Source organism: Myodes glareolus, chromosome X (genome assembly GCF_982192425.1).
Source record: "Myodes glareolus chromosome X, mMyoGla1.1, whole genome shotgun sequence".
In the NCBI taxonomy this organism is placed as follows: domain Eukaryota; kingdom Metazoa; phylum Chordata; class Mammalia; order Rodentia; family Cricetidae; genus Myodes; species Myodes glareolus.
In genome coordinates, this window is record NC_142053.1 from 94,337,903 (window position 1) to 94,362,741 (window position 24,839).

General features: G+C 39.8%; 1 protein-coding gene across 1 annotated transcript; it reads right to left on the minus strand.

Moving 5' to 3' along the window:
- Nucleotides 1-20,802: 20,802 nt before the first annotated feature.
- Nucleotides 20,803-21,423, minus strand: LOC146889112 (endogenous retrovirus group K member 6 Pro protein-like). Its single transcript, XM_085685157.2, has one exon. It carries the CDS (start codon nucleotides 21,421-21,423, stop codon nucleotides 20,803-20,805), a length of 621 nt encoding a protein of 206 aa, XP_085541283.1.
- Between the last annotated feature and the right edge of the window lie 3,416 nt (nucleotides 21,424-24,839).

Consider the following 24,839-nt stretch of genomic DNA (forward strand, 5'->3'; position numbering starts at 1 on the left):
TAACTCTTAACACAATAAATCTACATACAATAAGAACAATTATCAGGTAAAAATTACAATCATAATAAACAGTCCATTTGCATTTGGCAACATCAGAGAAATTATTCTATTGTCTATCCTATCTTGGTGAGTCCAAAATTTTGTACCTAAATCACTTTCTATCATAACTTATATTACCAACTCCTAAATACTTTTTAGACCTTAAAATATTTTCTTAGATAAACAACTTAAGCTTGAAGTTTTCTCAACCATATAAACTTCATATCTATTTTGTAGGTTTGTTTTCTGAATTTGGTAGCAATTTCAACTGCCAAACTCTAACTATTCTCCAACCACATCAGAGACCTGAAAAGGATAGATGAGTAAATAAGAAATATAGAGCAAGCAACTTCCAAATCTATAGAAATGACAGAGACAGCTAGATGCTACAACAGTCAGACAAGGTTCCTCTACAATGCTAGGGCATCCAATTTTGGCCCTTAGGCCTAGAATATGTAACAGCCATTTCCTGGAAGCAGGAATTTTGAAGGATTGACCTACCTTATCTTGGCTTGGTAGTGAAATTCCTTTGTGTCCTTCTTGTCCAGTGTGGCCAGCACACAGTTGGGAGTCATGGCAACGGTAGTTTCTTTTTCATGGGCTAGCTTTGCCACATTTACAGCAAATTTCCTATGAAGAGAATTTTCTGCTCATTCATCTTATTTGAGGTAGATTGGTCCTGCTGGAAGCAGACATACCTCATTGCCATGAAAAAATCTCATGTTATTAAAACATTTTAAGTGCCATATTCTATAGATCTCTAAGTGTTTGAACATCACTAATCTATCCAAAATATCTCTGTTTACCTTTGAAAACATATGAAACATGACTACATTTTAATTGTTATAGATGACTAACTACTAACCTGTCCTTCTATATTATTCTAAATAGCTTTCAAGGACTGAAACTTTATATTTTTAAATAAACTACATAGGTTCAATAACGTAAACAAGAGTAGATACATATATATGCTAGGTTATAACAAAAATAGCCCTAAGTTTGAATCATTATACAAAATTCCACATCAATATAAAATAGTTGAAACTAGAAGTTGCTTTTTAGATTAATTTAGATTCAATCATTTATATTTTATACTATAATTCCTATACTTCATACCTGTTTTTGCTAGATAGGAGTAAAAGAAGGATACAATAAAGGAAAGATAAAGAAATAACTTAATCTAACCTTATTTATTTAGTTTTCTCCCTGATCATTACCAATAACATCTTGCAACTAATTCCCCTAAACAATGACAAACATCCATAATCTGCTGAATAAATAAAAACCATCCACACATCCTCTTGGGAATGTGGGCATTGTATTCTTAAAATTACTTCTAGCTGTCTAAGAGGGATGACAAAATCTTTAGGAACCTCTGAGAAAATTGGGATAATGGGAGAGCTGGCTATATTATTTTTTGTTCAGTCTTTGTGTGATGGGAAAGTTCAGGGCATATCTGAAGTCCTGGCTGGAGTAGTCTGTGAGTCAGGGTTATTATAGTGAGTTGCTTTGAAATTGTTCTAGACACAGATTTTTGAGGAATCTGCAACAGAGGCACTTTGAGAGGCTGGATCACCTGAGCTACTTCTCTTTATTGATATCTGGTCCTTTCTTCTGAAAATACACAAACATTTTAAGGCAACATATATATATATATGGAATGTGTTGTGTGCACTAATCAACTAAAGATGATTCTCTGCTCTATGCTGTAGGAATTCCTATTGCCAGTAGCCATTAAGTTACCTGCCCACTTGGGTGTGGTCTCTTATACTAATTATGCTGATGTAAAGTGCAAGTCCAACCTCTTTTCTGGCAGCGGGATTCCGTTGCTGTTCTCCATTCCAGCAGAGGATTCTGTTTTGTGAGTCTACCCCTAAATAAATAACCCTCTATTATTCTCAATTCTGAGCTAGGGTGGGATTTCTTTCAAGCGTCCTTCTTCAGCTCTATGTTTAAACAGGCAGAAGAAATATGTAAGCTGTAAAAATCCATTCCAACTGCATAACCAAACTGTAGTATAAATCTCTGCCCATGCCATATAAAATGATTACATGTAATAATAAGTCATAAAGACTCTGTAGCCAACAAGATTTATCATGTCTCGTTCAGTCTCAAAGCTGTTCCCAAGTAGAGGGATTATCATATACATCATCTGTATTTTAGTTTCATTTTGGTTTCTTCTTTCATGCTTATGGCCAACATTTTTAAGATATTCAAAAAATGCAATAATGGCATTTGTACCTTGGGATCAACTAAAAGCTATCTAATTGAACTTCAATTCCACTCAAAATGACAGAATTCATTGTTGGTACTGTCAACCTACCTAACTTCCAGAGGCAGGTGAAACAATGCAGGCCATGTGAGAACCTACTACTATCACTTTACTAAAAGATTATAATCTCTTTTAATAATAAATAGAAAAGAAAATTTTCTTAATAAAAAAAGATTATAATCTCTAACTGTATTCTATTACTTGGCTAATACCAATAGATAGTTGTAGCTTGTATATATCATCCAAAAAGCTTATTTGCAAAGCATTATGTAATCTTTTTTATTGTTAACTATTTTCCAATAATAATCCTTTCAAGCATAAAATGAGAATGTTTACTAATTTTGTTTAAATAAAATTAACTAAACTTTCACTTATTATTAATTTTTTTTCTAATTTATTTATTTATAAGAATTTCCACTTACTCCCTCCCCTCCTTCCAATACCCTCCTGCTCCCGCCACTCCCTCTCCTCCTCCATCTCCAGTCCCAAGAGCCATCAGGGCTTCCTGCCCTGTGGGAAGTCCAAGTTCCTCCCCCCTCCCTCCAGGTCCAGGAAGGTGACCATCCAAACAGACCAAGATCCCAAAAAGCCAGTACATGCAGACGAAATAAGACCCAGTGCCATTGTCAATGGCTTCTCAGTCAGCCCCCAAGTTAGCCACATTCAGAGAATCCGGTATGATCACTTGCTCGTTCAGTCCCAGTCCAGCTGGCCTTGGTGAGCTATCATTCAATCAGTCCCCTTGTATCAGTGGGTGAACGCACCCTTCGCGGTCCTGACTTCCTTTTTCGTGTTCTCCTTCTTCTGCTCTCCATTTGGACCTTGGGGGCACAGTCCATTGCTCCAATGTGGGTCTCAGTCTCTTTCTCCACCCATCGCCAGATGAAGGATCTATAGTGACATGCAAAATATTCATCAGTATGGTTATGGGCCAAGGCCAGTTCAGGCACCCTCTCCTCTGCTGCCCAGGGAACAATCTGGGGATTTCTCCTTGGGCCTGGGAACCCCTCCAGAATTAAGTCTCATGCAAACTCTAAAATGGTTCCCTTAGTTGAGATATATACCTCCCTGCTCCCATAACCATCCTTCCTCCCTCTCCCCTCTCATTCCCCCAAGATATCCCCAATCCTCCCTCTCTTCCTTCTCTCTAGCCCTCTCCCCTTACTTCTACCCCTCCACACACTCCCTCCATGCACCCAAGTTTGCCTGACAATCTTGTCTACTTCCAATATCCAAGAAGACAACTGCATGATTTTCTTCAGGTTCACCTTCTTATTTAGCTTCTCTAGGATCAAGAATTATAGGCTCAAAGACCTTTAATTAAGGTTAGAATCCACTTATGAGTGAGTACATACCATATTCCTCTTTTAGGGTCTGAGTTACATCATTCAGTAAAACGTTTTCTATTTCCATCTATTTGCATGCAAAATTCAAGATGTCATTGTTTTTTACCGCTGAGTAAAACTCTAATGCGTATATGTTCCACACCTTCTTTAACCATTCTTCTATTGAGAGGCACCTAGGTTGTTTCCAAGTTCTGGTTATTACAAATAGTGCAGCTGTGAACATAGTTGAACATATGCTTTTGTAGTATGATAGGGCATCTCTTGGGTATATTCCCAAGAGTGGAATTGCTGGGTCCTGAGAAAGGGTGACTCCCAATTTCCTGAGAAACCGCCACACTGATTTCCACAGTGGATGCACATGTTTGCATTTCCACCATCAATGAATGAGTGCTCCCCTCACTCCACATTCTCTCCAGCATAGGCTATCTTTGGTGTTTTTGAGTTTGGCTATTCTGACAGGTGTAAGATGGTATCTCAAAGTTGTTTTGATTTGCATTTCCCTGATCACTAAGGAGGTTGAGCATGACCTTAAGTGTCTTTTGACCATTCAAAGTTCATCTGTTGTGAATTCCCTGTTCAGATCCGTACCACATTTTTTAATTGAGCTAATTAGAGTTTTAGTGTATAGTTTCTTGAGTTCTTTGTATATTTTAGAGATCAGACCTTTGTCTGATGAAGGGTTGGTGAAGATCTTCTCCCAGTCATAAGGTAGCCTGTTTGTCCTACTAACAGTGTCCTTTGCTTTACAGAAGCTTCTCAGTTTCAGGAGGTCCCATTTATTCATCGATTCTCTTATTATCTGTGCTACTGGGTTTCTACTTAGAAAGTAGTCTCCTGTGCCTATGTCTTGTATACTTCTTCCCACTTTCTCTTCTATCAGGTTCAAAGTGGACAGATTAATGTTGATATCTTTAATCCATTTGGACTTGAGTTTTCTGCATGGTGATAGATATGGATCAACTTTCATCCTTCTATAGGTTGACATCCGGTTATGTCAGCACCATTTGTTAAAGATGCTTTCCTTCTTCCATTGTACACCTTTAGCTCCCTTGTCGAAAATCAGGTGTTCATAGGTTTGTGGGTTAATATCCGGGTCTTCTATTTGATTCCATAGGTCGACTTCTCTGTTCTTATGCCAATACCAAGTTGTTTTCAATACTATAGCTCTGTTACAGTGTTTGAAGTCAGGGATGGTAATCCCTCCAGTAATTCCTTTATTATATAAGATTGTTTTGGCTATCCTGGGTTTTTTTGTTTTGCCATATAAACTTGATTATTGTTCTCTCAAGGTCTGTGAAGAAGTTTGATGGGATTTTGATGGGGATTACATAGAATCTATAGATTGTTTTTGATAGAATTGCCATTTTTACTATGTTGATTCTCGCAATCCAAGAGCAGGGGAAGCCTTTCCATTTTCTGGTATTCTCCTCAATTTCTTTCTTCAAAGACTTAAAGTTCTTGTCAAAAAGGTCTTTCACTTCCTTGGTTAGAGTAACCCCAAGTTATTTTATGCTATTAGTGGCTATCATGAAAGGTGATGTTTCTCTGATTTCCCTCTCTGCTTCTTTATCCTTTGTGTATAGGAGGGAAACTTATTTTTTGGAGTTGATCTTGTATCCTGCCACGTTACTAAAGGTTTGTATCAGCTGTAGGAGTTCTTTGGTAGAGTTTTTGGGGTTTCTTAAGTACACTATCATATCGTCTGAAAATAACAAAAGTTTAAATCTATCCTTTCCAATTCAAATCCCCTTGATTCCCTTATGTTGTCTTATTGCTATTGCTAATACTTCAAGCACTATATTGAAGAGGTATGGAGAGAGTGGACAGCCTTGTCGTGTTCCTGATTTTAGTGGAATGGTTTGAGTTTCTCTCCATTCAATTTAATGTTAGCTGTTGGCTTGCTTTAATAGCTTTTATTATATTTAGGTATGATCCTTTTATCCCCAATCGCTCCAACACCTTTATCATAAAGGGTGTTGAATTTTATCAAATGCTTTTTCAGCATCCAATGAAATATTCATATGGTTTTATTCTTTCAGTTTATTTATGTGATGGATTACATTGATAGATTTGCGTATGTTGAATCAGCCCTGCATCTCTGGGATGATGTCTTCTTGATCATAACGGATAGTTTTTCTAATGTGTTCTTGAATTCGGTTTGCCAGTATTTTTTTGAGAATTATCGCATTGCTGTTCATGAGTAAGATTGGCCTGTAATTCTCTTTCTTGGTTGTGTCTTTGTGTGGTTTTGGTATCAGAGTAACTGTAGCTTCATAAAAGGTGTTTGGCAATGGCTATTCTGTTTTTATATTGTGAAATACATTAAGGAGTATAGGTATTAGCTCTTCCTGGAAGTTTTGGTAGAATTCTGCATTGAAACCATCTGGTCCTGGGCTTTTTTTGGTAGGGAGATATTTGATAACAGCTTCTAATTCTTCATGACTAACAGGTCTATTTAGATTGTTCATCTATTCTTGGATCAACTTTGGTATATGTTACTTATCTAAAAAATATCCATTTATTTTACATTTTCCAATTTTTTGGCATACAGGCTTTTGTAGTAAGATCTAATGATTCTCTGAATTTCCTCTGTGTCTGTGGCTATGTCCCCCTTTTCATTTCTGATCTTATTAATTTGCATGCTCTCTATCTGCCATTTGATTAGTTTGGATAGGGGTTTGTCAATCTTGTTGATTTTCTCCAAGAACCAGCTTTTCATTTCATTGATTCTTTGGATTGTTTTCTGTGTTTCTATTTTGTTGATTTCAGTCCTCAGTCTGATTGTTTCCAGTCTTCTGCTCCTCCTGCGTGAATCAGCTTCTCTTTTTTTTCTAGAGCTTTCAGGTGTGCTGCTAAGTCTTCAATGTGTGCTTTCTCCGTTTTCTTTAATTGGGCACTTAGTGCTATGAACTTTCCTCCTAGCACTGCTTTCATAGTGTCCCATAGGTTTGAGTATGTTGTGTCTTTATTTTCATTACATTCAAGGAAGAGTTTAATTTCTTTCTTTATTTCATCCTTGACATAGGGGTGATTCAATAGTTGACTGTTCAGCCTCCATGATTTTGTTGGTTTCCTGGGGGTAGCACTGTTGTTGAATTCTAACTTTAATCCATGGTGATCTGACAAAACACAGGTGGTTACTAATATTCTTTTCTATCTGTGGAAGTTTGCTTTGTTCCTGAGTATGTGGTCAATTTTGAGAAGGTTCCATGGGCTGCTGAGAAGAAGGCATATTCTTTCCTATTTGGGTGGAATGTTCTATAGATGTCTCTTAAGTCCATTTGATTCAATACCTCCAATAATTTTCTTATTTCTCTGTTAGGTTTCTGTCTGATTGACCTGTCTATTGATGAGAGAGGTGTGTTGAAGTCTCCTATTATTAGTGTGTGTGGTTTGATGACTGCCTTGAATTTTAGGAGTTTTTCTTTTACATCAGTGGGTGCCTTTATATTTCATTTACCTATATTTTCCATAGCCAGCCAGCACTCGGTTTGTGTTTTCTTCATTCCATCTATTTCAGTTTTTAAATCTTGAGCTGTTTCCATTACCTAATTAATTGTTTTTTCTTGGTTTCCCAGGGTTTAATTTACAGATTTACTCATGTCTTCAAACTTTTTGCTATACTTCTCTTCCATTTCTTTACTCATTTCTTCAATCTTTTTGCTATACTTCTCTTCCATTTCTTTATGGCAGATTTTGACCACCTGTTTAAGTTCCTCTATTATTTTCATAAAGTTCTGCTTAGGGTCGATTTCTTCTATCTTCTGGAGTAGGGTGTTCAATTCTTCTAGTTTCATGAGACCTGGATTCTTGTGATGTCATGTTGCCTTTCAGGTTGTTGGAGGAATTCTTGCATTGGCACCTGCCCATATCCTCCTCTCTGGATGTAACTCCTCAGCATTCTCTGGATAGAACTCCTCAGCACTGAAATAGGGACAGCTCTCTGGATAGAACTCCTCAGCCTTAGTTTTTGTTTGAATGTTTGGTCTATTAAAGAGAGTGGGGTAATTAAGTCACCCAGTATAACTGTGGTAACCTCAACATGAGATTTTAGCTGTGGTAAATTTTCTTTTATGACTTTATGTACCTTTCTGTTTGATACAGAATGCTTAGAATTGCAATAATTTTTTGGTAGATTTTTATTAAATAAATATATAGTATCCTTTATTTTCTCTGTATAATTAATTTTCATATGATGCCCTTTTTCAGATATCAAAATAGCTGTGCCTGTTTTCTTTCTGCTTCCATTTGCTTAAGCAAAACATTTTTATATACTTTAAGCTTAAGGAAAAGTCTATCTTTAGTGGTTAAGTATGTTTCTCAGATCCAAAAGGAAGATAAGATTCTGTCACATAACCCAGTCTGTTAGTCTTTGTCTTTTCATTAGAGGAATTGAGACTAATTCAATTAGTATTTAAAATTCTTGCTGTTTTGGCACAGTCATGTGTTTTAAATAACTGTTCAAAGATTATTGGTTTCTTCTGTTTCTTTGGTGCAGTTAATCTCTTCCGATTGAAGTTGTTCTTCTAGTACCTTCTGTAGGGCTATACCGGTGCACAGGTATTATTTGTTTTTATCATGAAATGTTTTTCTCTTTTCATGAATTGTGATTGATAGTTTTGATGAGTAGAGTTGTCTGAGATGCCATTCTAAAGTAGTGCTTTGTTTGTTTGTTTTTACTTTTTGGGGGTCAGTCACCTAACTCTCAAATAAATTCGTGGTGACTTAATCCTATCATGAATGCCCAGCCTTAGTTTGGCCTATTTCTAGCCTACTTTTCTACCTTAAATTATACAGTTTCTCTTTGGTTGCACTTTGTCTCTGTGCTTTCTAATTTTCTTTATTCTTTCTTTCATTTTCCTTCCTTCTTTCCTTCCTTCCTTTCTTCCTTCCCTCCCCCTTTCTTTCTTCCTTCTTCTTTCTTTCTTTCTTTCTTTCTTTCTTTCTTTCTTTCTTTTCCATGGCTGGCTGTGTGGCTGTATAACTAGCCTCTGATATATTCCCCTCTTTTTTTTTTAATTCCTGTTTCCCCTTTTTAAAGCCTATATTTCTTCTTCTATTTATTCTCTCCACTTGCTAGCCCTGACTTTCCTGTCTCTTCTGACTAGTTATTGATCATTCAGGTCTTTATTATACCAGTCAGTGTTTTACATAGTTAAGCAAACATAATAGAATATAAATTATGCAAACATAATGCAATATAAAAGAATGCAACACATCTTAGCATCATTATATAAATATTCCACAATACAAACAAATGTAACATATTGTAAATTAATATTCCACAACAGCATCCATGATATCTCACAGGTTGAAGAACATCTGTCTAGGTTCTTCAGGCTTTCAGAGTCTTCATTGAAATGTGAATTGTTATACTAATGTGTCTGACATTATATGTGTCTTAGTTTTTTCATTTTCAGCTTGTCTTACATCTTTTTGTTGTTGTTTTTGTTTGTTTGTTCAGTTTTAATTATTATTTATCATGGATAGTTTTTCCTTTCTCTGTTTGCTTAGCTGGTGCAGTCTATTTGGTGTTCTTTTGTATCTTAGTAGGTGTGTCACTCTTTGGATTGCTGACTGTTTTTCTATAATTTTGTTAAAAACATTAACTGAGCTGGGTGGTGATGCTGCATGCCATTAATTCCAGCACTAGGGAGGCAGAGGCAGGCGATCTCTGTGAGTTCAAGGCCATACTAGTCTACAGAGTGAGTTGCAGAATAGCTAAGCCTACACTGAGAAACCCTGTCTCAAAAACAAAACAAAAAATAATAATAAAGGATTTATTTTTTATATCCTTTACCTGAATTTCTTTTCCTCCTTCTATACTTATGATTTGTAGGTTTGATGTTTTCATATTTTCTTAGACTTCTTGGATGTTTTATGACTGGAATTTTATATGTAACATTTTCTTTGAATAATATATCCGTTTCTACTTTGTCTTTAAGACCTGAAACTCTCCCTTCCATGTCATTTAAAGTGTTAGTGGCATTTTTCTTCCATTTCTAATTTTATTTCAGATTATACTTTCTTTAGTGCTTCAATTTCTTTGTAAAATTCTACTTCCAAGTCTTGAATTGTTTTCAATATTTGACCCAACTCTGTTTTCACAGTCCTCATTAAGGCATTTTTCATACCTTCTTTAAGTTCTTTGAAGCTATTCATAATCGCTATTTTGAAATACTTGACTGATATTTTAGTTAAATTTCTTTTCTTAGGGATTTACATAATAGTCTTTCTGGCTTCTGGAGGGAGCATATTGAATTTGTTGTTCATGCCCATGGGTTTTTTTTTTTTTTTTTGGTCTGGGACCTAGGCATGTGGAGTTGTGACAAATGAAGTGCTTTTTTTTAAAAAAAAATGTGGCTTCATCTTTGTTGGGTAAGTATTCTTTTTGGGTTGCTGTTGGACACTCTTGTAATTAGCCTAGTGAGAGTGCTCTGATTCTCTCAGGGTTCCCTGATTGAGTTCTGGTTCTCTGGGTTCTCCAGTTTTTTGGGGGAGTGTTTCCAAAAAAATTGGAGATGGACTAGAATAAAAGAAAAGGTTGAAAGGAGTAGCCAGGAAGAACTAGGGAGATCTTGTGTACCTAAAATCTTATTATCTTCTTGAAGTACATCTTTTATTTATGTATAAATATCAATATTATATACAATCAATTGTTAATTTACGAATACTAGTGCCATAGTGCTACAAACATTTTCTTATTAAGTTAAGCATCTGTGGGTTTTTATTTGTTTGTTTTGGTTGTCCAGACAAGGATTCTCTGTGTATTAGTCTTATCCTGGAACTAGATGTGTAGTCCAGGCTGGTCTTGAATTCACAGGGATCCACATTTCTCTGTCTCAGAGTGCTGGGACTAAAGGTATGCATCACCACTGCCTCAATATTTTTTTCTTTTTCTTTTTTTTGAAAGTAATTTTATTAAATAATAAAAGTTTCCATTTCCGCCCCTCTTCCCAACACCCTCCCACTCCCCCCACTCCCTCTCCTCCTCCCTCTTCCTCCCTTAGGGCAGCCAGGGTTTCCTGCCCTGTGGGAAGTTCAAGTTCCCCCCCTCCTCCAGGTCCAGGAAGGTGAGTATCCAAACAGACTGGATCCCCAAAATCCAGTATATGCAGAGGAAACAGGTCCCAGTGACATAGTCAATGGCTTTTCAGAAAGACTTCGGGCCAGCCACATTCAGAGAATCCGGCCAAAATCTGAGAATCTGGTTAGAGCACGTCCTCGTTCAGGCCCAGTCCAACTGGCTTTGGTGAACTCTCATTAGATCCGTCCCCTTGTATCAGTGGGTGATAGCATCCCTCAAAGTCCTTATTTTCTTTTTCATTTTCTTCGTCCTTCTGCTCCTCATTTGGACCTTGGGGGGCTCAGTCTGGTGCTCCAATGTGGGTCTCTGTCTGTATCGCCCTCCTTCGCCAGATGAAGGATCTATGGTGATAAGCAAAATATTCATCAGTATGGTTATGGGCCAAGGCCGGTTCAGGCACCCTCTCCTCTGTCCAGAGAACAATCTGTGGATCTCTCCTTGGACCTGGGATCCCATATATAATCAAGTCTCTTGTAAACCCCAAAATGACTCCCTTAGTTGAAATATATTCTTCCCTGATCCCATATTCATCCTTCTTCCCTTCCCCCCATCCCGGTCCACCGAGCTTTCCCCATTCCTCCCCTACTCCCTTCTCTTTAACCTTCTCCCCTTCCAACAACTCTCCCACCCCACCCATGCACCTGAGGTTACCTGTGACTCTTGTCTATTTCCTACCTCCTGGCGGATAGCTAAATAATCTTCATCAGGTTCATCTTCTTATTTAGCTTCTCTAGGATCACGAATAATAGGCTCAAACACCTTTAATTATGATTAGAATCCACTTATGAGTGAATACATACCGTGTTCCTCTTTTTGGGTCTGAGTTACATCACTCAGTAAAACGTTTTCTATGTCCATCTATTTGCATGCAAAATTCAAGATGTCATTGTTTTTTACCGCTGAGTAAAACTCTAATGCGTATATGTTCCACACCTTCTTTAACCATTCTTCTATTGAGAGGCACCTAGGTTGTTTCCAAGTTCTGGTTATTACAAATAGTGCAGCTGTGAACATAGTTGAACATATGCTTTTGTAGTATGATAGGGCATCTCTTGGGTATATTCCCAAGAGTGGAATTGCTGGGTTCTGAGGAAGGGTGACTCCCAATTTCCTGAGAAACGGCCACACTGATTTCCACAGTGGATGCACAAGTTTGCATTTCCACCATCAATGAATGAGTGTTCCCCTCACCCCACATACTCTCCAGCATAGGCTATCAGTGGTGTTTTTGAGTTTAGCTATTCTGACAGGTGTAAGATGGTATCTCAAAGTTGTTTTGATTTGCATTTCCCTGATCACTAAAGAGGTTGAGCATGACCTTAAGTGTCTTCTGACCATTCGGAGTTCATCTGGTGTGAATTCTCTGTTCAGTTCAGTACCCATTTTATAATTGGGTTAATTAAAGTTTTAGTGTCTAGTTTCTTGAGTTCTTTGTATATTTTGGAGATCAGACCTTTGTCTGATGAGGGGTTGGTGAAGATCTTCTTCCAGTCAGAAGGCAGCCTTTTTGTCTTACTGACAGTGTCCTTTGCTTTACAGAAGCTTCTCAGTTTCAGTAGATCCCATTTTTTCATTGTTTCTCTTACTGCCTGTGCTACTGGGGTCCTACATAGGAAGAGGCCTCCTGTGCCTATATCTTGTAGACTACTTCGCACTTTCTCTTCTATCAGGTTCAAAGTGGACGGATTAATGTTGATGTCTTTAATCCATTTGGACCTGAGTTTTGTGCATGGTGATAGGTATGGATCTACTTTCATTCTTTTACAGGTTGACATCCAGTTATACCAGCACCATTTGTTAAAGATGCTTTCCTTCTTCCATTGTTTACCTTTAGCTCCCTTGTCGAAAATTAGGTGTTCATAGGTTTGTGGGTTGTTAATATCTGAGTCTTCTATTCGATTCCATAGGTCGACTTCTCTGCTCTTATGCCAATACCAAGCTGTTTTCAATACTGTAGCTCTGTAATAGAGTTGGAAGTCAGGGATGGTAATGCCTCCAGAAGTTCCTTTATTGTATAAGATTGTTTTGGCTATCCTTGGTTTTTTGTTTTGCCATATAAACTTGATTATTGTTCTCTCAAGGTCTGTGAAGAAGTTTGATGGGATTTTGATGGGGATTGCATTGAATCTATAGATTGCTTTTGGTAGAATTGCCATTTTAACTATGTTGATTCTCCCAATCCAAGAGCAGGGGAGGTCTTTCCATTTTCTGGTATCTTCTTCAATTTCTTTCTTCAAAGACTTAAAGTTCTTGTCAAATAGGTCTTTCACTTCCTTGGTTAGAGTAACCCCAAGATATTTTATGCTATTTGTGGCTATCATGAAAGGTGATGTTTCTCTGATTTCCCTCTCTGCTTCTTTATCCTTTATGTATAGGAGGGCCACTGATTTTTTGGAGTTGATCTTGTATCCTGCCACGTTACTAAAGGTGTTTATCAGCTGTAGGAGTTCTTTGGTAGAGTTTTTGGGGTCACTTATGTATACTATCATATCGTCAGCAAATACCGAAAGTTAAACTTCATCCTTTCCAATACGAATCCCCTTGATCTCCTTATGTTGACTTATTGTTATTGCTAGAACTTCAATCACTATATTGAAGAGGTATGGAGAGAGTGGACAGCCTTGTCGCGTTCCTGATTTTAGTGGAAATGCTTTGAGTTTCTCTTCATTCAGTTTGATGTTAGCTGTCAGCTTTCTGTATATTGCTTTTATGATATTTAGGTATGATCCTTGTATCCCCAGTCGCTCCAACACCTTTATCATAAAGGGTGTTGAATTTTGTCAAATGCTTTTTCAGCGTCTAGTGAAATGATCACATGTTTTTTTTTTCAGTGTATTTATATGATGAATTTCATTGATAGATTTGCATATGTTGAACCAGCCCTGCATCTCTGGAATGAAGCCGACTTGATCATAATGGATAATTTTTCTAATGTGTTCTTGGATTCGGTTTGCAAGTATTTCATTGAGAATTTTCGCATCGATGTTCATGAGTGAGATTGGCCTGTAATTCTCTTTCTTGGTTGTGTCTTAGGGTAACTGTAGCTTCATAAAAGGAGTTTGGCAATGATTCTTCTGTTTCTATATTGTGGAATACGTTAAGGAGTATAGGTATTAGCTCTTCCTGGAAGTTCTGGTAGAATTCTGCATTGAAACCATCTGGTCCTGGGCTTTTTTTGGTGGGGAGATTTTTGATAACACCTTCTAATTCTTCGCGACTAACAGGTCTATTTAGATTGTTCACCTGTTCTTGGTTCAACTTTGGTATATGGTACTTATCTAAAAAAATGTCCATTTCTTTCACATTTTCCAACTTTGTGGCATATAAACTTTCATAGTAAGATCTAATGATTCTCTGAATTTCCTCTGTGTCTGTGGTTATGTCCCCCTTTTCATTTCTGATCTTATTAATTTGCATGTTCTCTCTCTGCCGTTTGATTAATTTGGATAGGGGTTTGTCAATCTTGTTGATTTTCTCCAAGAACCAGTTTTTTGATTCATTGATTCTTTGGATTGTTTTCTGTGTTTCTATTTTGTTGATTTCAGCGCTCAGTTTGATTATTTCCAGTTTTCTAGACCTCCTGGGTAAATCAGCTTCCTTTTTTTCTAGGGCTTTCAAGTGTGCTGTTAAGTCTCCAATGTGTGCTTTCTCCATTTTCTTTAATTGGGCACTTAGTGCTATGAACTTTCCTCTTAGCACTGCTTTCATAGTGTCCCATAGGTTTGAGTATGTTGTGTCTTTGTTTTCATTAAATTCAAGGAAGAGTTTAATTTCTTTATTTCTTCCTTGACCCAGGGGTGATTTAGTAGTTGACTGTTCAGCTTCCATGAGTTTGTTGGCTTCCTGGGGGAAGCATTGTTGTTGAATTCTAATTTTAATCCATGGTGATCTGACAAGACACGGGTGGTTGCTAATATTTTTTTGTATCTGTGGAAGTTTGCTTTGTTACCGAGAATGTGGTCAATTTTCGAGAAGGTTCCATGAGCTGCAGACAAAAAGGTATATTCTTTCCTATTTGGGTGGATTGTTCTATAGATGTCTGTTAAGTCCATTTGATTCAATACCTCCAATAAATCTCTTAATTCTCTGTTTGGTTTCTGTCTGATTGACCTGTCCATTGGTGAGAGAGGAGTGTTGAAGTCTCCTACTATTAGTGTGTGTGGTTTGATGACTGCCCTGAGTTCTAGAATAGTTTCTTTTACATATGTGGGTGCCTTTATATTAGGAGCATAGATATTCAGGATTGAGACTTCCTCCTGATGAATTGTTCCAGTTATGAGTATGAAATGTCCATCTCCATTTCTTCTGATTGATTTTAATTTGAAGTCGATTTTGTTAGATATTAGAATGGCCACAGCCGCTTGTTTCTTAGGTACATTTGCTTGGAAAACCTTTTCCCAACCCTTTACTCTGAGTAGGTGTCTGTCTTTGTGGTTGAGGTGTGTTTCTTGTAAACAGCAGAATGCTGGATCCTGTTTTTGTATCCAATCTCTAAGTCTGTGCCTCTTTATAGGTGAATTGAGTACATTGATATTAAGTGATATTTATGACCAGTGGTTGTTGACTCCGGTCATTTTTTTTTTTTAGGTAGTAGAGTGTATGTGTTTTCCTTCTTTGATTTGTGCTTGTGAATGGTCGCTAGATGTTTGAGTTATTGTAGGCCGTGTTGGGAATGTTGGATTCCTTCGGTTGTGATTTTCCTTCTAATATTCTCTGTAAGGCTGGATTAGTAGCTACGTATTATTTAAATTTGTTTTTATCCTGGAATATTTTGTTTTCTCCGTTGATAGTGAACGATAGCTTGGCTGGGTATAGTAGTCTGGGTTTGCATCCATGGTCTCTTATTTTCTGCAGTACCTCTATCCAGGATCTTCTGGCTTTCATGGTTTCCATAGAGAAGTCCGGTGGAAGCCTGATAGGTTTACCTTTATAAGTTACTTGACCTTTTTCCTTTGCAGCTCTTAATATTCTTTCTTTAATCTGTATGTTTTGTGTTTTTATTATTATATGGCGAGGGGATGTTTTTTTCTGATTCAGTCTATTCGGTGTTCTCTATGCTTCTTGAACCTTCATAGGAATATTATTCTTTAGGTTGGGAAAGTTTTCTTCTATAATTTTGTTGAATATATTTTCTGTGCCTTTGATCTACAGTTCTTCTCCTTCTTCAATCCCTATTATTCTTAGATTTGGTTTTTTTATTGTGTCCCAGATTTCCTGAATGTTTTGTGAAGAGAATTTGTTGGATTTGCCGTTTTCTTTGACCAGAGCATTTATTTTCTCTATGGTATCTTCAGAATCTGAGATTCGTTCTTCTATCTCTTGTATACTATTGGTTATGCTTGATTCTGTAGTCTCTGATCGTTTACCTAGGTTTTCCATATCCAGCCTGTTCTCGGTTTGTGTTTTCTTCATTGCCTCCATTTCAGTTTTCAATTCTTGAACTGTTTCCTTTACCTCTTTGATTGATTTTTCTTGGTTTCTCAGGGTCTCATTCACGGATTTACTTATTTCTTCAAACTTTTTGTTATATTTCTCATCTATTTCTATACTCATTTCTTCAAACTTTTTGTTATATTTCTCATCCAATTCTTTAAGGGAGTTATTCATATCCTGTTTAAGGGACTCTATTGCTTTCATAATGGCACTTTTTTCCAGTTCTTTTGGGTTAAGGGGTTCAAGTCCTTCTATTGTAGGGTCCTTGGGATCTGGTGTTTTCATGTTGTTTTTCAGATTGTTGGAGGAGGTCTTGCCTTGGCGTCTGCCCATCTCTTACTTCAAATGCTCTCTATTGGAACTTCTGGTACCGGGTCAGGTTACCTTCTTGGGCAGGAACTTCACTGACAGAATACCCACCTTTCCTCAGGCAGGCTATTGAAGCACCGGCACTCCCTCTTTCCGGGATGCACTTACAATGCAGGCCCAGCTTGCAAGGCAGGTGAGCTGGGGAAATTTTATGGCCCTAGGGGGAAGGGAGAAATATAGGAATTCGTACCTGGATGGGAGCTGGGATGGCAGGCAGGAGGGGGGAGCCAGCACTGCAGGGCGACCTGGGCGTCTATGGGGTTGGGGAATGCCCAAGCTCCTCCTCACCGGGACCCTGCCATGGACCCAAAGCAAACTCACCCCTCCAATGGCCCTCTGCTAGAAGTCAGGGCCCCTGCTGGTCAGGAATGTGGCTGAGCTGGCCCCTGGTCCACCTGTCCTCAGGGAGGCCTTTAAGACCCAGGAACTGCCTCCAGCTAGAATGCGCCTACAGCCCAGGCCCAGCTTGCAAGGCAGCTGAACTGGGGAACTTTTATGGCCCCAGGGGGAAGGGAGAAATATAGGAATTCGTACCTGGATAGGAGCTGGGATGGCAGGTGGGAGGGGGGAGCCAGCACTGCAGGGCGACCTGGGCATCTATGGGGTCGGGGAACGCCCAAGCTCCTCCTCACCGGGACCCTGCCACGGGCCCGAAGCAAACTCACCCCTCCGATGGCCCTCTGCCAGATGTCAGGGTCCCTGGATGGGAGCTGGGATGGCAGGCGGGAGGGGGGAGCCAGCACTGCAGGGCTACCTGGGCGTCAATGGGGTCAGGGAACGCCCAAGCTCCTCCTCACCGGGACCCTGCCACGGGTCCAAAGCAAACTCACCCCTCTGATGGCCCTCTGCCAGAAGCTCGCTATTTTTTTCTTAAAGACTTGTTAATTTTTATTCTGTCTCTATAGGTGCATTTCCATGTCTGTGTATCATGTGCATGCCCTGTGCAATTGGAGGCAAACAGAATGTGTCAAATCCCGTGGGTCTGGAGTTACAAATGATACCACATTGTGGATACCACTTGAGTGTTGGGAATTGAACCCACATCTACTGGAAGAGCAACCAGTGCTCTTAAGCTCTGAGCCACCTCTCCAGCCAGCATATGCAAGATCTTAAAAACTATTTTAAATATCAGTCTTTTTAACATATTTACAAACCTAGTTTCTTCAACTTCATTTGATTTTTTTCTAAATTTTTGTTCAAGTTTATAATAGATATTTCTCTACAAAAACATTCTAATGCATATGTCCTTTTAGAGTTAAGATAGGAGTTTCCATTTTTGATAAACACAGTGATTACTTTACTAATTTGAAAATACAATAATTTTCTTCTTTTTAAAGATATGCAAAGCTAGAATCTTTCAACATTATATTTACATAACCGGATTCTAACATGAAATCAGAATTAGTAAAACACATTCTCAAACCTTTATTTTCTCATTTTTAAGGAAGTAAGTCTTCATTTTCTATTGGGAAATCAAAAATTCATCTTCAACATTATTGATTAAGTGTGAATCATTGGAAAATTATCATGATAAAAATGAAAAAAAGTATGTAAATAACAGGCTTCCAGTACAGACACTGACAGAAGAGCAAGCTGACTGAAAGTAGTATCTCAGCAACATAGTGTTTTTTTCAGAATATTTTGTTTAGTTTATTGTAGAACTATGCACACTGCCTGTGATGACAAGTAGCCATTATATCAACAACAAACTCTGATAATTTGTTTTACAAAAATTTTGAAGAGGTTTATAAAATGTTACTCTTGAATTCTAAAAGTTATGTTTGTGACAAAACTTAAAACAGTATGTTTTTAATAGTACAGTTTATAAAATACAGCAGTTTTATACATTTAACACTTTCTTCACTGTTGCAAGAATGAGAAAAGAGATAAGAATTCATCTTTTTCTAAAGAGGTAATAGAATGATGAACTATAACAATGATTTAGCCTTTCACAGTTTTAATTTTCATTTCTAGGATTTGAAGTTATACAAATGACTAACAGACATATGAAAAGGATCTCAAGATCTCTAGTCATCAGGTTAATGCCAACCAGAACAGAAATGAAATATCCCCTCAAACCTGTTTGTCTGACTATTATTAAAATGACAATAGAAAGCAAATTTCTCATACATTTTGTCTATTAATGTCTCAAAAATGAACTGCTAGTAAATATCTCATTTTTGTCTATTTATTACCACCTTGCTTTTTGATCATTTCCTTTGATATGCAAAAAGATTTTAGTGTGATTTGACTCTATTTAAGTTATATTTTATTTTGTTTTTTTTTTGTTTTTGGTGGGTTCTGACCTTTTCTCTCTAAAATTTTTTAAAACCAAAATGAAAGGGTCTTTCTTTCAACGTTAAGTGTTTGATACATTTAGAGATTTTTTTCTCTTTCTTTCTAGTACAGTATTAGCTGGAGGACTATTTTGTTATTTTTGCTTTTCAAGTGAATATCTTGCTTATCTACAAATAAAGTTATTCTCACTTCTCCATTATTCATTAGTTGATTACTTATGCCTGGGCTTGTTTCTGGGTTCTATTCTCTTTCATCATTTTGTTTTTAATGAAAGTTAGTAATGTTCTCAATATTGCAATTCCTTAATATAATTAACACTAATGCAAAAGGCTATCAGAATTCTCATGTTCACCTTTTTTCTGTAGCTAAGTATGTGATATCAACATAAATATCATCCTATAGATAGATTAAAAACAAGAAGTATGTGCTTATATATGTGTGTACACATCCATTGATCACAATGAAATTTTATTTTGTTCTTCATAAGGAGATAATACTATTTTCAAACTCCTAATAACCTTGCAATCATCATTTTATGTTAGAGTAGACTAAGAAATAAAAACTGGCTTACAGTCTGGGCTGGTGTTGCCTCCGCACTTTTCTGTGAACACCCGAACCTTGAAACAGGCGTGTGCTTTCCTGACTCAAGCCCACGAGAAAGGAATAATATCCTAAAAGGTTAAAACAGACATACAAACACAAGAGACCAGGCTCATCTACCAAGGAGCAAGTGGCAAATGGCAGCTTTATTAAGCATAAGTTGGGTATATATACTGTGGGGCAGAAAGACACCAGCCCCCCATCAGGAACAAGGAAAGAGAAAAATCAGGGGGCTGCACCCAAGGTCAGAGAGCAGCTAAAGAGAGAAAAGAGGAACCTTTCTTTCTCTGACCCGGGAATCTTGCCTGCAGTGAGAACCTTGCTTGCAGGTGGAATTACCATAACAGTGGAGGGAGAGTTCTCTCTAAGCTACACCCTTGGGCCGTAGGTGAAATTATCATAGCAGGAGAGGGCGAGTTCTCTCTATGCTACACCCTCAAGCTGGTACAGTGGAACCAGGAAGCAGAACAGCCCTGCATAGTGCCTCGGGAAAAATGGGGAAAGACCTGTGTACCTATAAGTCTCCCTTTAAATATATATAAAATATGATGACTAGCAGCTGTCTTAGGCATGTCGGTCGTTGGGTCATATCTCTAAAACCATCTACGGGAAATCATTTAAAGTTTGTAATTTATCTAGGCGGAGAGTGACCTTTTGAGGTCTTACTCATGTTTGCAACAGCTGATGCCCCAAATATTGATATGGGAATTGCTGTTGTAACTTATCAGTAACAATCACCAACCCAGCACGTGCTAAACACTCCTGCAGGTCGGCAAAGGCCTCAAGAACTACTTTTGGTTCCTGTCCAGCGAGGAGAATGTCATCAATGTAGTGGATCATGTACAATTGAGGATATTTCTGTCTGATAGGGGCAATAACCCGTGCCACAAACACCGGACTACATGACATTCCTTGTGGCAAGGTTTTCCACTGGTAGCGTTTGAAAGGTTCTACAAGATTTGTGGAAGGCACACTAAAAACAAATTTATCAGAATCTTTTGGATGCAGGGGAATGGTGAAAAAACAATCCTTCAGGTCAATAACTAGCAGATGGTATCCTGCAGGGATACCCACCGGTTGTTGCAAACCTGGTTGTGTGCTACCCATTATTTCCATGCAATTATTCACAGCTCTAAGATCCTGCAACAACCTCCATCTACCTGATTTCTTTTTAACAACAAAAATAGGTGTATTCCAGGGGGAGGTGGAGGGCACTATATGCCCTGCCTCCAGCTGTTCCTGAACCAAGGTCTGAGCAGCCAGTAGTTTCTCTTTACTCAGTGGTCATTGCTAAATCCACACAGGTTTTTCAGTTTTCCATTTAATAGGTATATAATCTGGCTGCTCTGCAATGGCCCCTAGGAAAAATTTCCTAGCCCTGCACGCTGTTCAGGCAATTGCTGGACCAAGTTCTTATCGGCTAAGGCCTGCACATCTCCCTGAAGATTCTTTCCCAGACCTCGGCCAGGGACAAAGCCCTGACTAGCTAGCATGCGCCGCACGGGTTCCGTGGTCAGCACCGCTCCCATAGCCTGTAACACATCTCTTCCCCATAGGTTAAGAGGAAGGTGTTCTAGAACATAAGGTTTAAAAACGCCAGCGTGGCCCTTGTCATCCTCCCAATCAAGGTATTGCGTGCTGCACTCCGGGGAGCTGGCTACACCGACCCCCTGTAACGCAGAGCATGCCAGCTGAAGGGGCCAGGTAGCGGGCCAATGTTTCTTAGCAACCACGAATGAGTCAGCCCCGGTGTCAGGGAGACCCGTGAATTTCTTTCCACAGATGGTTAAGGTGAGAGTGGGGCTGTCCTTGAGGCTAGCGACCCAGAATGCCCCAGGGGAGATACCAGAGCCAAGCCCTTCCTCTCCTCGTGCTTGTTTGTTTAAAGGATTAGCAGAGTGAAAACTGCGCAGGAGAACCAGTTGGGCTATCCTCTCCCCACAGGGGATGACAAGGACCCCCACAGTGGTCTCCACCATAATTTTGATCTCTCCTGAATGACTGTTATCTATAATACCTGGCAAAACTTTAATTCCCTTAAGCACAGAACTGCTTCTGCCCAGTACTAACCCTACTGAGTTTTCTGGAAGGGGACCAAACACTCCAGTCCCTAATGCTAGCACCCCCATTTGTGGGGTTAACACTGCCCAGGCAGAGGCTCAAAGAGCTAATCCTGCACCTCCTGGGGTGCTTCGGGCAAGGTCGCAGACAGTGAGGTGCTTCTTTGAGGAAGGAACCTGATCCATGCGTCTGCTGTGTTCACAGCCCCGTATGCTTGCATTTTCGGGGCTCGAGGCTGGCCCCTTCTCCTGTTTTTTGACACGAGTAGGGGAATGCCTTGACTGTCGGTTTTAGACCAGCAGTTGCTTTCCCAGTGCGTTCCTCTCTGACATCTGGGGCAGAGACCAGGGCTACTCCTGGAGGAATTAACCACTCCTTTAATAGCTGGGCAGTCTTTTCTAATATGCCCGGACTTCCCACACTGAAAGCAATTTTTTGATCCAGTCTTGGCTGCAACCTCCCTAGGGGCAGAAGTGACCACCTGCCCCACCACAGTAGAAGGAACTACGCCTCTGCACAGATGAATAAAATCATCCAGGTCCTTGTTTCTATGCAGGAGCAGAACTTCTTGGCAAGACCTGTTAGTGTTTTCATAGGCTAATAGCTTTACTGCTGGCAAGTAAGAACTAATATTCCCAAGGGTACGACTGCCCACCTCTAAGAGGCGGTTTACAAATGCAGAATAAGACTCTGTAGGTACCTGTACAATTTTTGAGAGTAGTTCTCCTGATCCTTCAACCGGTAGAGATTTCCAGGCCTTTATCGCAGCAGCAGCCACTAGGGCACAAACTGCGGGATCGTAAGTGGTATGCGCTGTGAGGCCAGAACATTGACACTCACCAAGTAACACATCAAGGTCATGCTGGGAGAAACTGGCAGTGGCATTAAGCCACACGGTTTCCTTGCAAATCTTTCACAAATCACCCTTCCACAGTAAAAATTCACCCCCAGAGAGACAGGCCTTGCAAAGTTGTACCCAATCGTTGGGTGTAAGGTTGAGTTTAACAAAGGACTCCAACAATGTCACAGTGAAGGAAGCATGAGCACCGTAAGCAACAACCGCCTCCTTTAATTGCTTGGCCATATTAAAGGTCAGAGAGTCAGGCTGTCTGATATTAAGTACTTGCTGGCCAAGAGTTCTTTCAGCAGGATAGACCAACCTACCTCTACCGAGATTATCAGGCCTGTTTGAAAACTCTCGAGCTCCCGCCTCCTGATTTACAGTGGTGAGAGCTGCAGCACAACGGTTTGGTGTGCTAGAAAATGTTTTTTTGTAGAGGAGGTCTAATAGGGGCATCTCGGTTAGCGGCCCTGTCTTCCTCCTTCTCTAGCTGTTTGGTCAGAAGTGCGATTTTGCCTTCTAATTTTTCCTCTTCTGCTTCTAAATTCTCAATATTTTTGATTTCTTGATCCTCAAAACTCCTGATAGAGCCCACAGATTCTACTTTCTGAATTTCCTCAAGGGTTTTATTCAAAACTTCTAACTGTTCCTTCACTACAACATCTTCACTAAGAAGGGCATCTCTGATAAGGCGCCATAGTGAAAAGATAGCCAGGGGGACGGCTTTAGTTCCCCGTTCTCTCTGTGCAACACGTAGATCAGCCCTAATTTGTTCCCAGTCCTCGACATTAAGATTCCCTGTTAGAGAAAACCAAGGACTGAGCTCTGAAATTGCCCTTATGGTCCCTTGCTCTGTGTCTCCTTTGATCCTGGTGCCTAGCCTTTCCATGAGCTGCAGTAGCTGATCTGCCAACTGCCCTTCTAACTCCGGAGTGGACGTTTCAGCACCCATTTTCCTCAAAATCAAGCTTATTCATCCCCTTATCACATGTGCACAATTGCACACTACGAAACTGGCCAGTTCCCTGATCATGGGGGGACCCTCACCTCTTTGGGGTTCTTGTGGTGGGTCCACAGATGGCAGAACGTGGTTCTTCAGTCCTTCTTCAAAGGCCACCGAGGGACGCCATCTGTTGCCTCCGGACTTTTCTGTGAACACCCGAACCTCAAAACAGGCACGCGCTTTCCTGACTCAAGCCCACGAGAAAGGAATAATATCCTAAAGGGTTAAAACAGACAGACAAACACAAGAGACCGGGCTCATCTACCAAGGAGCAAGTGGCAAATGGCAGCTTTATTAAGCATAAGTTGGGTATATATACTGTGGGGCAGAAAGACACCAGCCCCCCATCAGGAACAAGGAAAGAGAAAAATCAGGGGGCTGCACCCAAGGTCAGAGAGCAGCTGAACAGAGAAAAGAGGAACCTTTCTTTCTCTGACCCGGGAATCTTGCCTGCAGTGAGAACCTTGCTTGCAGGTGGAATTACCATAACAGTGGAGGGAGAGTTCTCTCTAAGCTACACCCTTGGGCCGTAGGTGAAATTATCATAGCAGGAGAGGGCAAGTTCTCTCTATGCTACACCCTCAAGCTGGTACAGTGGGACCAGGAAGCAGAACAGCCCTGCATAGTGCCTCGGGAAAAATGGGGATGGACCTGTGTACCTACAGGCTGGCTGTAGACATCCACAGGTCTGCTCAACTATGCCCAGGAAGATTCTGTTATGATGAGCAAATATATTATGAAGAAATAGGAGTGAAAGAGAAACAGGACAATTCATGTGCTGTGGAAAGAAGCAGAACTGAAAAAGTAATGGTGTTGGGGTACAGACTGATTTTGGTGGCCTGCTTGGCACCCAGGTCCAGAATGATGCTCTAGCCAGGCTGCTGCCTGTGTTCATGCTTCTACCACAGCTGGGGTCTGTACTGACATCTATGACCCTTGTTGCCAACAAGGACCATGGGCATGCCCTGGGTTCAGGCCAGCACCTGTCATCATATTGGTGCCTAAGGGCCTTACCACCATTGGAACATTGACAATTGGAGTGGGCTATGCCGCCTCCTGGTGCTTTATGGCATCCAGTAATTATCTGCAAAGAAATGCAATGTCTGTACCTATAGTCCTATAGATGCCAGGTTCTGTGTCCAAAACTTCAGTAACCACTGCATGCCATGTGGATGCCCAGAGTCTGAGCCACCCCCTGAGTCAATGTTGATGTCTGAGAGCCATGCTACCACAGGGGCCATGCTGTTCTGAGTAGCCTGTGCTGCCACCTGAGGTCATGGTAACATCTGAGCCCAGGCTACAGAATAGGGTTGTGTCTGGGTGAATGACACTACTGCAGCCTGGGTCTGTGTTGATGACTGTAGCCCATGTTGTCATTAAAGGCCACAAGGATGCTGGGGATCAAGGCCACAACCTGTGCCATCTTGGTGTTCACAGTTCATGTTGCCACTGAGCCCATGCTGATCTGAGAAGACTTGCTGACACCTGGG